The following is a 16253-nucleotide window of genomic DNA, read 5'->3' on the forward strand; positions in this document are numbered from 1 at the left end:
AACCATTCCCTTACTTGGGACATTTTTGTAATATAGTGTTAACTTTTATTAGCTCATTAGTAGGTGGGGGTAAGGGTATAAAATTGTACACATACGATTATTTTTGTGAGAAAATGCAAAAGGAAAAAATGTAACAAGATTAGCAAAAATTAACTGGTGGCAGACACCTGGGTGTGCAGTTGGTTAAGCATCGGGCTCTCTTGGTTTCAGCTCATGTCATAGTCTGGGTGTCCTGGGATGGAGCCCTACATCGGCTCTGTGCTGAGCACTGAGTCGGCTTGGGATTCTCTCCTTCTCCCTCTGCCCCACCCCTGCACGCATGTGCTCTCTTGTGCACTCTAATAAATAATCTTTTTTAAAAGAAATATACCAGATCTTAAAAAAAAAATTAATTGGTGGCCAGAGGGGTGGGAAAGTGTATTTGTTTGCTTGTTTTCCCTTTCTCCTACATCCCAAGTGTTTTGTGATTTTATCTGCTGCTGAAGAAAAAACAAACAAACAAACAAACAAAAAACCCGACCTAAAAACGAAAAGATATTTAACGAACAAAATATACAAAGTCTATTTAATTTCATCTTCTGGGGTAAAAAAATGTCTTATGGGGCTTTTTTATGCTCTTGAGGATCATAAAACATGGGCCACTCAGAAAACATATAAAAGAGGACATTTAAAAATTAATGTAATTTCAAAATCTAGATCTAGTCACTGTGGACCTTTTGGGGTACTTTCATTCTTTTTAAAAGAGTAATTGTGTAATGTGGTTGGACTGGGAGAATACCTAGACTTTCTTCCCTTGAACATCAGGAGCATTTTCCATGACCTTCCTTTCGCCTCCTACATCGTGTTGGGCGCTGCTGGAGTCCGCGGGGCGCACGTGCAGTGGGTGCTGCAGCGAACCCGGGAGGACGTCCCGGAGGTGAAGTTCCACACACCCCCTTCTCCACTCTGCCCGCCTGACCATGCATTCCGCACTCCAAACTTTGGCCCATCTCTTCGCCCCTGTGAGGATGCACTCATTGCTTATCCTTTGTAGCAAGTTCTCTATAAACCACACACATTATTGCCTTAGTTGTGATATTTAGGACAAACCTCCAGATTGTTCCTGGCTTTTTAATGTTATCCCCACTTTGGGCATGAGCGAGTTTGCATTGGCACGTAGTGAAATATATCGGTTTTCCCTTCCTAATTTCCTCCGGGCTCTTCCAGTGGAAGGGCTGCCCCAGCACGCTCACCGGAACGTCCCACCTAGAATTTCAACCCCTTTTTTTTTTTGGCAAAGGTGTCTTGACTTCGCGGGCCCCGCCCCCGCCCCCGCCCCCGGCGCGCATGCGTCCGGGCCTCCGCGGCTCCGGCTGGGCCCTCCGGCGCGCCGTCCTTACCCGGCCTGCCCCGCGCCGCCGCCCCCCGGAAGTGGCCTCGCCTGCGCAGAAGCGGTGAGTGGGAGCACCGGCCTCGCCGGGGGTGGCGGCCGTGCGGGGCGGCGGAGCCCGAGGGGCAGGGCGAGCCGGGCCGAGCCGAGCCGGGCCGGGCCGGGCCGGGCCGGGAGCCGCCATGGCGGGGAGTCAAGACATGTTCGACGCCATCGTGATGGCGGATGAAAGGTGGGTGGCGGGGCCGGGCCGGCGTCTTTCTTCGGCTGCGAAGGCAGCGCGGGCCTGGTGCGACGCGGGAGCGGGCGTCGGGTGGGGGGCGCCCTGGGCCAGCGGCGGGCACGGACGCGTGTGGGGCCGAAGTGCCGGAGCCGCTGCTTTCCTCCTCTCCTCCTCGGCGGCGCGGCACGTGCCCAGCTGCTCCCCCAGACCCGCCTCCCGGTCCGGGGCCGCCCCGAGCATCTGCTCGGCCTGATGTCCGCCTTCCTCCGGGACGCCCCGTACTTGGGTGGGACGGACCTTTGCCATCTGGGCGCTGCCCCTTTCCCTTGTTCCTTCGTGATGGGACATACGGCCGCATTCACGGACATGCTGATAAATGTGTCAGACGCCATCCCGCTGCCTCCGGGGCCCCTGGGGAGTGCCCGGGGTGTGACGGTGGGGACCCTCCTCCAGGGCCCGGCCCACTTGACACATCAATAGGCCTCAGTCGTGGAAGAGGGCGAGCGTTTAAACACCAGCCGCTGACATGTGTTTCGAGCTTTGTGTGAGCCCACCAGCGAGCTCGGTGGTCCGCCGGCCACTGGCGTAGCGCTGTCTGTGATGCAGCGTGTTTTACAGACCGGGAGGCGGGATCACTCCCGCGGTCCCATCGCCAGTAAGTGGGAGCGATACTGCCTCACTGCGGGACGCCGTCCCACTTCTTCTGTTTGTGGTGACTTCAGGTTAAGATGGTCCCACGCCCCCTGTTGAGCCCGCAGAGCCCCAGCCGTTCCTGTATGCTGTAGGGCCCAGAAACCTTGACACGCTGCCTCCGTGTACTCGGTGGTGACCCGGTGGCGTTTCTCCCTTCCCGGGTACAGAGCTGCGATGGAAAGCCCCGTGTGTGGCACAGTGTTGGGAAGCACTTCTTGCCGTGCAGGTCACACTCACAGAGCAACGGCTCCCTGGCCTGGCTGCACACGGGAGTCTCCTGGGAGGTTTCAGAAAGCGCTCCCGGGCCTTCCTCCCGACTGGGTGTCGGGGGCCCAGCCCTCGAATTTGTGTCTCTAAAAGTTGCCTGTGTTTCTGGTGTCCTACCAGGTGTGGGATTCATGAATTTGGCTCCCCCCACCCCCCCTCCCTGTAGAGGAGGCAGATCGGGCTTTGTGAGGTGCAGCGACTTGCCAGCAGAGTCGGAGGGGGTAGAGCTGGGGTCGTGACCTCCGTTTTCTGACTTACATTCAGTATGGTTTCTTCTATACTGTGTCTCGTCTTGCTGAGTCTGGGGTCTATGGGAGAGAAAATTTCTTCCAGGAAGAACAGTCTTTCTCCTGGTTCTTTGATCAAGCTTGCCTCTCCATCACAGGTTCCACGGGGAAGGATACCAGGAAGGCTACGAAGAAGGCAACAGTTTGGGTATAATCGAAGGAAGACAGTACGGCACGTTGCATGGAGCCAGAATTGGATCTGAGGTAAGTGCCCCCCCCCCCCATTTTTAGAAATGAATCTTCTTCACTCATAGTTTATAATTTCCGGCGATGGTCAGTGTGGCAGAGTCAGGAGTTCCGGCCTGTCGGAACGGCTGCGGACTGGACAGGTTAGATGGGGCAGCGTCCTTCACCCAGACTGACCGGGCGTGTTGCTGCCCCAGCACGCCTCAGCCCCAGCTCCGCAGGTAGCGTGAGGCTGTCCGATGGAAAGTCTGCGCGTCTCTGTGCCATGCAGGCCTGTCGGCACCGTGTTTCCAGCAGCATTTGCTCACTTCCTGGCTCTCTGTCACACCTCGCTGATTCTTGCATCGTTTCAGACCTTTTTGTTATGATTATTGTATTTGTTTCTGTGATGTGTGACCCGTGATGACGACTTGCTGAGAGTCTGATGATTCTCCGTGTTTTTAGCCATAAGTATTTTCTGCGGAAGGTACGTGCCGTGTTCTGCAGACCTAGGGCCACCTCCCAGAGTCGAGTACAGTGTGGCCTAACCATAACTTCCCGTCGCCAGGAAACCAGGCAGTTCCTCTCTTGGCAGTCGGTCTGGAACCGAACCCGCCTCTCTGAGGTGTGCCTGCTAAAGAGAAGGTGCTGTGGTCTGGGGGACGAGAAAGCTGGTCCTTGGGCATCTCAGCTTGCGCCGGCGGGTCACAGTTCTGCTGGCGGATCACGGTGCTTCCGCTTCCTGAATCCTTGCCCAGGGTCACCCCTTCTCACCGAAGTCCTCCGGAGTCCGTGGTCGTTCTTCCCTTCCCTCTCAATGGGCCCTCACTCCGGAAAACCAGCTCTGAGTGGCAGAGCCTGGAGGGGCCATTAGGACTGCGGTAGATGTCTGCTGCGGTGGTCTCTGTCAATAGACACCGGACTGGGTGCTTCTGGCTCCGCGCCGCCGGGGCTGGAGGCAGGCCTGCAGCCATGCAAAGGCTCGCCTGCGGCTGGGAGAGCCGCTCCGGAGACTGCTCACTCCCACCGCTGCTCTTGCTGCGTGCACCTCCCCGCAGGGCTGCTGGAGTGGCCCGGTGACACTTGGACCAGGGATGGCAGCAGTGATGTTCGCTACTCCTAAATTCAGAAGCCACGCTGTCCCTTTTCTGTGTTCTGCTGGCTACAGCTGCGGTTAGAGGGGACCACAAGGGACACAAGACCCAGGGGCAGAGCCAGGGGAACTTTGGGGAGGCCGTCGCCCCACCGAAGGCTCGGCCATCTGACTTCCGGGGTCTGATGCCCAGCACGTGCTTCCGAACCGCAGCGTGAGAAGCACCACTGCCCTTGGTCCCCGCCTGCAGTGTGGAGAGTGCGACAGTTAGATACATTGTAGCTTGTTGCTTATTAATTTCCATCTTCACTTTTTTGTGAATTCACAGATTGGGTGCTATCAAGGCTTTGCTTTGGCTTGGAGATGTCTCCTGCACGGCTGTGCCACCGAGAAAGACAGGTAGGGTTTAAGACCTCTTCCTTTTTCATTGTGTGGAGCAGGGGTGTGGGTCCATAGCTTACCCTGACTTCGGGCAGTTCGTGTCTCCGTGTCCTCATCTGTCACGTGGAGAAAATAGACCAGACTTGAATGTGGTCCCAATATTTGCAGGAAATTGTGCCTTGCGTAGATCTCGTTTTCGGTGTCCGGCGAACGCACGTTACTACTTGTCAAGCCTTCGTGGAGCTGTCCGCCGGTTCCCTGCAGGCTTCGTAGCTCCAGTGGATTTACATCTCCTGATGGTGAAGGTTGTTGAAGTGGATTCTGTCTTCTTGTTTGCCTTTCCCGGAGCTCGGAATAAACACAGTACGGTAGCCTCGGCATGACTAGGGTCGGAAGTGGGGACTCTGTCGTGGCTGGTTTTCAGCGCAGCCAACTAGATGTGCCGGTGAGAGAAGGCGGCGTGTTTGACACGGGTCTGGTTCCTGGTGGTGCTGAGTAAATGGTAGCTATTTTTGGGTCGTTTCGTAATCTTCTGAAACTGTTCTTGCTGTACGCCACCTGCTGCAGCCCCAGGGACCCTGTTGCACATCTGTCTTCAGTCTTAACCTGGGAACGAGCCCTGAAGTCTAAGGCACGCGTGGCTCGGCAGTCCCACTGCTCCTGGGAGCGCAAAGTTGGCTTGAGCTGGTGCCATGTCTCGTCCTGATGCCTGCTGCCTTCTCCTGGCCCCAGAGGGTCCTAAGGACAGCGGAGGACGGCAGGGAAGGTTGCATTCCCCTGTCCGAATGACTTGTCTTATTTGAAACATTTTGAATTTCTCAAATTGGGGCACCTCCGTATTCGAGTGTGAGGACGAGGGTGCTTGCTCGCAGCTGACCGGGCGATGCTGGAATGGCCTGCCCTGCCCTGATCGAGTCCCTGGGCCGCTCTGGTGGCCCGAGTCGCTGGCAGTGGACCAGACGTGTACAGGGGCGGAGGTGCACCCTGGGCGGGGATGGTCCTCTGAGGACGGCGAGCGCGGTCGAGGTCACGTTTGGCAACTTGGGGTGCCACTGGGTGGCAGGCGAAGCTGAGCTTAGCGCTCCACTCCAGCCTCCGAGCTGGGGTCCCTGATTTCTTAAGCCGCACACCCGCCTGTCTCAGCTGGAGGAGGACCCGCGCCCTGCGGCTGGGGACAGGCGGAAGCTGTGGGGCGCACCTTGCTGCCGCCCCCTCCCCACCAGCGCAGCCCGAGGGTCTCCTTGAAACACAACCTAGAAGCCTGTCTCCTAGAGCTGTGGGTCAGGTGTTTTGCGTTCTTGTGTCAGTACAATTTTTTAAATAATGGTAGAGGGTTGATAGAGGATCTTCCGCTTCCTTATGTTCCAAGGAAGGGAAAACCCCTCTCTGCGTTTCCATTCAGTGACATAAGGGGCTTTTAACGCTGGAGAAACCACAGAAGACAGTGTCTCAGGCTAAGGGATGGTGCTTTACATCAGATGACTGTGGATTTTTGATGGACTTGGAGGTGCCTCTGTCTCCCCACCCCGGCCCCCCAGCAGGGTGGTGGGGGCTGTGTGCAGGCCAGCGTTTGGCCGGGGCTGAGCTTGAGGTCTGGCGCCGGCCGTGCCGTTGGATCAGCCGGTAGCGGGCATGCCCTACTGACGGGCCTTGACTTTGACGGTGTGACAGGCCGGGTGTGTTTCGAAGTAGCTTCACGGATCAGAGAAGACCAAGTTGCTACTTGCCAACTTAAAACTGGGTGTATTTTTATCACGCTGGAATACAGCCGTTTCCCACATGTTGGCATCTGCCTTCCATTGCCCTGGAAACCGAGTGCTTCGTTGCTTTGACTTCCTTTTGACCTTTTACAGTTTGTGTTGTCTTAGGCGGCCATCGTCATTCTCGTTAACTGACTTGGCGTCGCGGACTGCCTGTGTCTGAAAACACCGTTACTGGCCGGGACTTAGGAGGTGGTGGTTCATCCTGGGGAGGAGTTCTGTCGAATTTCCTCTACTCAGACACCTGGCATCCTTCTGACGTTCAGATGGCCCACCTTGGTCATCTGGGTGGTCTCGGGGGTGCCCGTCAGGATCACTGTGCATCTCCCATATGCGCACATCTGGGAACGGTCTCCCCCAGCCCTGGGTGTGAGCCCTGGTGGAAGCGAGGAGACCTTACGCTCACTAAGCACCTGCCCTGGGCTAGGTTTCGGGCTTTGCGGAGGTCACTTTTCCTCTCGAGAGCTGTGAGGTGGCTGTTGAGTCTGCTGTCACAGAGAAGTGAAATACCGGAGGGCTGGGAGCCAGCTCGCCTTCCCGCAGAGCTTCGCCTTCCTGGGAGAGGGAACCGGCCCCAGACACCGGACGCTGAGTCCTGCCCTTTGGAGGGAGGGGCTTGCTGGTCTAGCTGCCGCGGAACTCCCCAGGGCTGTGAGCGTGATGATTCTGCGTCCCGGAACGCCCAGGCCCACAGCGGCCTCGATCGTGTCCCACCCAGCGCTCTCCTTTTGCCTGGTTTTGTCTGTTTTCACGTCTGTGACCTAGAGGAGGTCGTGGCGGGGTGCCTCAGGCGCTTGCTCCCTGGCTGGGACACAGCACACCGGCCAGCTCCGTACCGGCAGCGGAGTGCGGGCTGTGGGCGGGAGCGCGTTGCTGGGTGAGTAAACGTTACTGAGTCAGAAGCTCGTTCTCGCACTTCCGGACTCAGGCATGCTTTGCACGCCCGCTGCTCCAAGTACGTGATCAGCGTCGTCGTCGCCTAAGCCGAGCCCGCTGTGTGCAAAGGACTAAAGTTTTTATTTCTGTGCTTTACAGCAAAAAGATGAAGGCCTTAGAGTCGTTGATTGGGATGATTCAGAAGTTCCCTTACGATGACCCCACTTACGATCACCTTCACGAGGACTTAGACAAAATTAGAGCGAAATTTAAACAGGTTTGTCCGCTGCATGTGTCTCTCGGCTCGGCCTGCCTTTCTCCTCGGCCGCCGCACGCAGCCCTGGGCACTCCCGTCGCTCGTGGTCGCGGGGCTGTGTGTCCCCGCGCATGGTCCACAGAAGCACGTTGTTTTGGGTTTCTGTGTGAGAAAACTGAAGATGGTCTAGAGAACGAACGATCGTTAGAACTTTTGGGGGTGGTGTAGACAAGAAAAGCTGCAGGTAGAGAGAAAGTGTTGTTCTAATTGGTGAGTAGAAATAAGTAAGATTTCAAGAGTACATCTTTTATTCTTCTGTGTTTTCAGCTTTGTTCATTGCTAAACGTTCAGCCAGACTTTAAAATTAGTGCGGAAGGTTCTGGACTTTCGTTTTGAGGATGACAGATGAACAAAGACGAAACATCAAGGAACAGATGTCCGTATGTTAAGTGTTTAAAAACGTGATTCAAGGCAAAACAGTGATGGAGTGGTCATTGTTCTGTGGGGAGGGTTCCAGTTTGGTCGGTGAAAGGGCTTCCTCCTCCCTGGGGGCTGCCTGTGTCGCCCGGGTGCCCCCCGCAGCCCCTCCACACAGGCCTGGCCTTTGTTGGGCCCTGTCTGCTGTGCGGTCTGAGCGCGCGCCCGCCAGGGCCCTTGTGAGGCCACTTCCTCCCGCTCCAGGGTCACTGGCCCGGGGTCCTTTCTGGCTGGGCAGGCCTGGCCGGTTCTAGAGTGGGGGCGGCTCTGGCGAGGATTTCCCCTGCCCCGAGCCTGGACTCGGAGCTCAGAAGAAGAGTTTTTTAGGAACTGAGAACACGGGCTTGACGTGACGCAGGTTGCGGGCAGTATGGCGGGACTGACACTGGCGGACCCCGAGGATGTGCCGGCGCTGGGTGATGGGCTCCCTGTTTGTGTAATCCCTCCAGTGTTCCCACTTGACAGATGAGGAAACCGAGACCCGCGGGGACCGCCTGGTGCAAGGGCATCGGCAGCAGAGCTCGGACTCCGATCCCACGCCCCCCGTCACCGCATCTTGCGTGCCTGCCCTGGAATGTATGGTCACAGCCTTGGAGTGGGCGGCTGCTCTCAGGCCCGGGGTGTGCGGGTCCCCACTGCGGTCCATGGAGCCCCTGTGGCCCGCTGACACGGCCTCTGGCCGAGAGGGGGCTTCGGAGGGAGCCGGGACACGCTCTTCGCACTGTCTCCAGATGGGGCCGGGGCTCTGCAGCATTAAGGCGGTTAAGGGGGCAGTACCGTAGGCTGAAGACGGAAAGTTCTGCTGCTGCGGTCTCTGCAGACCGGGGGAGCCTTGTGTTGAGGACACTGCGTTTCTCCTGTGACGCCACTTCTCTCGTCTTCTGCCCGCACTTCGCAGGCATCTGTATCCAGGGGAGGTGTGGGTTGGGCGGGACAGGGGGTTCCGTCAGTGGTTCTGGGGCATCCCTCTGCCCCTCCCCAGGCCCTCCGGGGGGCGCCCTCAGCATTGCTGGCAGGTCCGCCTGCTTCTCTCTGAGGCAGTGTGTCTGAAAGTCAGGCACGAGATGAATAAAGGGGTAACTGTGAATCTGTTCCAGTTTTTAACATCTTTCTTGAACATTCCAGCGATTGCTGCTTTGCCGCACAAGCTGGTGGTCCCGAGCACGTGCCGGAGACTCCAGGCTGGGGCCCTCGCAGGAGCGGGGGTGGGCGTTTGTTTCCCTCTCCTTCGGTTCCCCTGGCCGGCGCGCAGAGGAGGAGACCGGGGCTTGGTCCTGCCACGCTGGCATGTGCGTCCCTGGCCGCGGCCCTCGGCTCGGTCCCCGCTGAGTTCCTGGGAGCTGGTGTGCTTACGGCTGCGGACAGTGCCTGACCCCTGGCTGGGTCCTGTGGCCACAAAGGCCAGCAGCGGGCATCCCTCGCCGGTGGGACGGGCCGGGGGTGGGATGGGGCAACTGGGGTGGTTTTCCTTGGTGGGTTGTTGGGTTTTCTGAGTTCTCTGTTGTGGTGATAAGTGGAGAGAAAAATAAATAGCCCATTTTAAAGCAAAAACCTGTCTGGGAGCATTTATAATGTGACATCCAGCAAATTCATTTCTTACTCCCATGGTGTCTGGGGTCAGGTCTGAGGGCAGGTGTGTGTTGAGTGGGCCAGGCTGTTGCTTCGGTTGCATTTCTGTCCACGCGTCTCGTTAAACCACGTAGACCGGATTCCTGTGAGAAAGTGGTACCCTGTGATGAACGTTCAAGGGGGGGGTTTCATTCCTCCTCGAGGACCCTGGCTCCGCCATCAGCAGCTGTAACTGCCCCAGACTCCTCCTCTGTCCCCCCACAGTTCGGCCCCTCCTGTCCCGGGGCTTTGGGTGAGCCACAGGCAGCCCGTGGCAGGGGGCGGGTGGCGCTGATCTTCAGAGCTCTCCCCTGGACATCGGGCTTGGCCTGGGCCTGCCTGGACGAGGCTTCTGGGAACCTTTGGTCATGCCAGCAGACCCCAGGGACAGCACACAAGGCCACCGTGACACTTCCTTCGTTCTGTCCCAGGTGATGCCCCCTGCAGGGATGGGTCAGGCATGAGCAAGGCGCTCTCATCTGAGGAGATGGTGGCGGAGTCTTCCGGGGGCCTCTGGGAAAGCTGCTGTCGCTATGGAGAGAGCGGATCTGTTGTGGAAATTGTCCCGTGGCAGTGACACCTGGGCTCACTACAGGCTGCTGACCGCCAGCTCCGGCTGAAGCTGCAGCCAGGCATGTGTCACGGAGCGCTGGAGAGCACCTGGCCCCGGTGTCCTCGAGCCGCTGACAGCCAGCCCGTGGGCTGCTCTGCTTTCAGACTTCACGTTACCTGAGCTGATGATCGTCCCACTAGTTCGCTGCTGTTCCGGGGGTTTCCGTCGTTCGCAGGCAAGGTGTCCTGCTTGCCCCCGCCCCCATCACACCTGCTCCCATCCTGGGCACCTCCTTCTCTTGGATGTTGACCTTTGTCCAGATCGGCCTTGAGTTTAGGAGCTTTCCGGCGTGGGTTTTGTTCCTTTCTGATGGAACAAAACACTGGTTTCCCAAAGCTTTGGCCTGCTCTCTCCTTCCTGTTGGAAATTGCCAGCATATCCTGTGCCACTGTTAGTCTACCGGACCCCGTAACAGACACCACAGATGAGGCTCCCCCAACAGGTAACGTACCGTCCCCTGGTCCTGGAGGCTGAAGCCCGAGGTCGAGGTGTGGGCAGGGTGGGGTCCTCCTGAGGCCTCTCTGCTCGTGTGTGGATGGCTGAGCTCTCCCTGGGTCCTCACGGGGTTGTCCCTCCGTGCGTCTCTGTGTCCTGTAAGGATCCTGGTCATGCTGGATCAGGACCCACCTTGGTGACCTCATGTTATCTCCGTCACCTCTTTAAAGACCCCATTTCCAGGGGCACCTGGGGGCTCAGTGGGTTAGGGCCTCTGCCTTTGGCTCAGGTCATGGTCTTAGGTTCCTGGGATCGAGCCCCGCATCGGGCTCCCCGCTCAGCAGGGGGCCTGCTTCCCCCTCCCCCCTGCCTGCTGCTCTACCTGCTTGTGATCTCTTGTTTGTCAAATAAACAAATAAAATCTTTAAAAAACAAGAACTAAAGACCCCCGTCTCCAGATACGGTGATGTCCTGAGGTGCTGGGGCTCAGGAATTCAACGTCGGAATTTGGGGTCGGAATTTGGGGGACGCAGCTTAGCCTGTAGCAGCCACCCTGAGCAGCTGCAGGGAGAGAATGTTGACCGAGGACTTAAAGGAGAGAAAACGTTTCACCTGGAGCTGTGTCATCGAGTTCTGGAATGGGAGTCATTGGGACCAAGGGCAGTATCTGTGTATAAGCCGAACTGTCCTAGCAGAGGGCGATGGTTTACTTTTCATTTCATATTCACACGCTTTTTCTCCACCCGGGGTCAGAAAAGGATTTGAAGGCACTTGGGGAGCATGTAAGGGGGGTGTTCAGAATGAGGGAAGGGGAAGGTGGGCAGGGAGGGCTTCCTAGAGGAAGTACCCTCCACTCTCCTGCTTTGCTGGCCCTTGGCTGCGCTCCTCTGTGTTCTTCCGCCGTCTCTCGCCCCAGGGTGCGGCTGAGTGGGGTGGAGACCTTGCCGCCAGCCCAGTCAGGGCCCCTCACTTGGCCCCTTACTGTAGAGTTGGCTGCCCTTGGCCTAGAAGGGGGAGACTTTAGCCACGAGAACTTAGGGCCACTTACTGGGTGGTTTCAGGATTTAGGGAGACATTGTGGGGGGCCCTGAGCACAAGGCCAGGTCCGCCGTTTGTGCTCGGTGAGTGCGAGCTGGGACTCTCCTGGGGATGAGGGCAAGGAGCGCTGGACTGGCCACGCTCCTGGGGGCGGGGGCCTGGGGGCCGGGGGCCGGGATGCGCAGCTCACAGGGAGGCTGTGTGTGGAGGCATTGGCCCGTCTCCACTAGACGTAGCTGAAAATGGAAAGGGTTCATGGCCCCCACCTCCTCTGAGGCTCAGGGCCCACTGAGACCCCCTCAGGAGGGCTCCGCATTCTTCTCCCCCACCCTGCGTGGCGGTGACGATGCCCCGGATGTGGGCCCCAAGGCCCAGGCCAGAGCTGCCCGCCCACCGTCTGCGGGCTATTGTCTGCCCTGGGCCTCAGTGTGGCTCAGGGCTGGGGGCCCTGGGCGGGCCAGGGGGCTGTGGGAAACGGATTAGAAGCCTCGCTGCGTAAACTCCTGATCAAAGGCATTCCTGGGATGACAGAGCCCTGTGTGCTGGGAGGCCTGCGGGCATGCGGCCCCCAGCACCCCCGGGCACAGGTGTGCCCTCTGGAGCCAGTGCTGCCGTGGCCGCTGCTGGCAGTGGCCCATGGTGGGACCGTTCTCCCCGGCAAACTGCAGAGCCAAGATATGTGGGCAGTGAGGCTTCCAGGAGGCCCCTAAGGCCCCGGGCTCAGATGAGTTCTGGGAGCCTGATGCCGGGGCTGGGGCTGTGGTCCCTAGGAGCCTGGCAGTGCCCACCTCTGCAGACCTGACTCGCCTTCCAGCTGAGTGCTGAGTCCTCATGCTGCAGGGGTCTGCCCGCCGCCCCCGGGTCAGGTGGTGTCTGCCACCCTGCAGCTCACAAAACTGGGCCTGGCCCGGGGCCCCTGGCCTACGGCCCTCTCCGTTGTGCTCGCGTTCCCACTTCCGAGCACCTACCAGGCTGGGAATGGGGCCACGGAGAAGGAACAGTGAGTGAGCACCTGTCCTCAAGGAGTGGGGGACACCCAGGGATCATGGTTCCAGAGCCAGGGGTGGGAGCACCTGCAGGGAGCGCCCCCTCAGGGGAGGGATTAATAGTTGAGGCAGGGAGGCAGGAAGTAGTTGGGAGTGCCTAGTCCTGTGGGCGGACACTGGGGGCACTGGAGTGAGTGGGGAGAGGAGGGGGGGATGGTGGCTGGGGGCTAGACAGGGGTGAAGGGGAGAGCTGGCTCAGGTCTCAGGACCTTGGATGGAGCTGGAAGGAGCGAGAGGCCCCTCGGGTGGCTGGGAGGTGGGGCCCAGCGAGGATAGGCCTTTGGGCTTGGGAGAGGGGCAGCAGGGGGCGACTTGTCTCCGAAGTCCCTCAAAGGCCATCTGTTATCCCATACAGATTCTAGGGGCAGCCAGACCTCCCACCAGGGGACATGGTGGGTGGTTTGCCAGGTAAGGCCTACAGAGTCCTTTCTTAGGGTCTTCCAAGACCCAAGGCGGGGCATGGGGAACCTCCAGAGCCCCTCTCCCCGCTGCCCTCTGCCCTGCAAGGGCTCCGGCTCCCCCGTCCGCACCTCACTGCCCTTCCACGGGGCCCACGGACCAGCTCTGCAGGCCTGGCTCCCCCACTTGGTCGCCCTCATTTCTGCTTGAACCTGATGCAGTGAGATTAATTACCTCTGCTCCCCCAAAACCACTCCTCAGGATACCCCTGGCCTGCCCCTGGGGCTAGAGGACTCCGCCGGCTCTGACGGCCCCTCGGTCTGCTGTGTCAGAGGCCCTTTCGGAGCTCCAAGCACGCACCTGCCAGATGTGGGGCTGCAGTAGGGGAGGCGGCCGTCCCAGTGCCACCACAGCCCCTGCTCCCAGACATCCATGTGGAGGCTTCCCGCTGGGAGGTCACCCGTGGGGCAGGGCTGGTATACAGCAGGAGCCTCATAAAAGCCACAGCAAGCTGACCTACCAAGGAATGATATCCTTAGCACATGACCTGGCTTCCACCAACAGCCCCAGTGGTAGGGGGGTGGGGACACTTCGGGGACCCCAGACCCCAGGAGGAGGCCTAGGTCCCACGGAGCCGGCCATGAGGCCTGCTGCTGCCTTTCCTGTCCGCTCCCCACCTCGGGCTGGAAATGAGGCCGGCCAAGTGCATCTGAAGCCAAGGCAAGTGTCACAGGTGTCCACGAGGCCTCCTAGGTCACGGGTCCGTGTGAAAGGCCACCGGACTGAAGCCCAAACATGCACTTTGCTGTCGTCCCCGAGCTGGGTGGGGGTGCCTTGGGACCTGGACCATGATTCACCAAGAACAAACAGCAAATTTACGCCAGAGGAAGGTTAGCGAAAGCTGCCTTGTTTATTTTCCCATCTGCAAATATCCTGGGGGTGGGGTGGGGGGTGTGCTGCTGGGGAGACGTGGGTTGGAGCTGGTTCTGACAGCAGGCAGGGCCTCGCCACTGGGGTCAGAACTCCACTCAGGTGGTGAGAGCCGCCTTGTAGAGGTGTCCTGACCTCTCTCCAGCACCCCCTCTCCATGTCCTCCCCACCAAGAGCATCACGGACTCCCTCCACATCACCAGGGGACATCTGGCCGTGTCAGGAGTCATTTTGGGCTGTGACAACCAGAGACTGTCCTTCCGTCTGGTGGATGGGAGCCAGGGGTGCGGCTAAACACCCCATAGTACACAGGACAGCTCCCTGAGACACAGGAGGATTTGGCCCCAAACATTGGCAGTGCCTGGGTGGGAACACCCGCCTGCCTGCCATCCCCCCCCAGCCCAGGACCTGGCAGCTCGGACCCTGTTTCTCAGCCCCATGCCCCTAGCTCCCCACTGGCCCCAGGAAACAGGCAGGCCCCGCAGTGGGGTTTTAACCAATTTTATTTCTAGACTTTTCACGTTTGTCTTTTGTTTTCTGCTGGAAACGTGCCGGTTACATGTCTGTGCCACAGTGTGCAAGCCGAGCACCCCCCAGACCAAAAGTGCCCGCCCACCAGAAACCCTCACAGACTAGCTGGTCACAGGACAGACTCCGCTGTGCTCCCCAGACCTGCCCCCGGCCTTTGGCCTTTGAGCGCACGTAACGTTCAACCCCTCCCCACCACCACGAGGACAGACCGTCCCTCAAGGACCCCGTTTGGTTCAGACACAGAGATGCCGCACCAGAACGGTTGAGGTAAGCAGAGGCAGTGTTCCTGCAGGGGCGGGGTGGGGCGGGGCTGGGGCCTGCCAATGGCCAGGGAGCACCCAAGGCTGACCCAGCGGGGACAGGGGCCACCCCGGGGTGCAAATCCTTTTGGTTCGGCAGCGTGCTAGGCGACTTGGGCACGCAGCACGGTCAGCCGGCTTCACTGAGATCTGGAGTCTTTTACGTTTTTAAATCAGCATCTTGCCGTAATGCAGAGAACACACAGAACACTGGTACTTAACAGACGCGACACCCGGAACGTTCATTAAGTCCAGAAGCGAGTCCGCTCGTCCCGAGTGACCGAGTCGTGCCGCACAACCCCGCGGTGGCACATGACGGCACCTGTTACCATAATAATAGAATAGTGCGACTTCCATAGCTTCACGGGGAGAACAATACGGCTGTAGAGACTCGGGAGGTGGCCCGTCCCAGGCTGGGGGTGGGGGACAGCCCAGCATTACAGGCACAGGGAGAAGGAGGCAGTCGCGGCCCCGAGCCCACCCCTGCCAGGCCCATTTTGGGATCCCGGTCCGTGTCTGCCTGCCGGAGCCGGACCGCCGGGTCTACACATGGCTAAGAGAAGCATGAGGTATCGTGAAACAGGAACCTTTTTGGAATAGAGCAGTAATCACATTAAGTCAAAATTGATCACATAAAAAAAAACCTACAAAAAAAAAAGCATCCTTAATACATTTTTCTATGAGAAAATTAAAACTAGAAAATGGCAGTATATGACATTGTAAAACAGAAACAAAAACTGATCTTCCAATAGCAGCAAAACAATGTGAAAGAGATACAGAGAAGCGATGTGAATGGGTTTCCAAACTGTGCCGGGAAGTCATCGGTAGCAGCGAATCGAATCGGGAGACCGAGCCGTGGCCTGGCCGCCGCGTGGTTTCGCCGTCGGCCCTCTGCTCGCCCCCCACCCGTGCCCCCTGCGCCCTCGCCGAGCACCAGCCCTGTGCCCTTGCCGCCTTCGACTCTCCCTACGTAGTCATCACGAAAAGGTACATAGCCAAGATGTGCAAATTGTCTACTGGTTGCTAAACTTTTTTTCAAAAGGAGGGGGACAGGGGACAAGAATATGTTGGGGCTGAACGCGTTTTCAAGTACCCTCATTTTCTGTGGAACTCCGAGGCCTCTCCAGTGGGGTTCCCATCTGGGGAACTGCCAGGATAGGCCGAATTAGCCAAATCCATGCTTCTCTGTGTTATTCCTCAGGATCTTTTTCTCTCTCCTATGAGAAAGGACCTAACTTGGACAAACTGTACGAAACCTACAACATCAAAGACGTGCGCACGCGTGCATGCATGTGTGTGTGTGTGTGTGTGTGTGTGTGTGAGAATCAAAGGGAGATTGCATTACTTTATAAATCATACTGGCCTTACGAACATCCTCTGCAATAAATATTCTTTTTAGCCTTAACTATAAATTATATATTTTAGTGTTTAAAAACCTTCCTAAGCCTTAAACTATGCATTCTCTAGGTCAACCTTGAAAGGCCCCCTACGCTTCAAACACCAGTTG

The 16253-nt window shown here is 58.2% G+C and overlaps 1 protein-coding gene across 1 annotated transcript; it reads left to right on the forward strand.

The window, feature by feature from the left end:
- The first annotated feature begins 1496 nt into the window (after positions 1-1496).
- LTO1 (LTO1 maturation factor of ABCE1) lies at positions 1497-9398 on the forward strand. The gene is made up of 6 exons (XM_044260013.1): positions 1497-1601; positions 2938-3043; positions 4426-4496; positions 7274-7391; positions 7698-7810; positions 8297-9398. Exons 1-5 carry the CDS (start codon positions 1552-1554, stop codon positions 7764-7766), a joined length of 414 nt encoding a protein of 137 aa, XP_044115948.1. The 5' UTR covers positions 1497-1551; the 3' UTR covers positions 7767-7810; positions 8297-9398.
- Positions 9399-16253: the final 6855 nt, after the last annotated feature.

The sequence above is a fragment of the Neovison vison genome, chromosome 7 (assembly GCF_020171115.1).
Source record: "Neovison vison isolate M4711 chromosome 7, ASM_NN_V1, whole genome shotgun sequence".
Taxonomy (NCBI): domain Eukaryota; kingdom Metazoa; phylum Chordata; class Mammalia; order Carnivora; family Mustelidae; genus Neogale; species Neogale vison.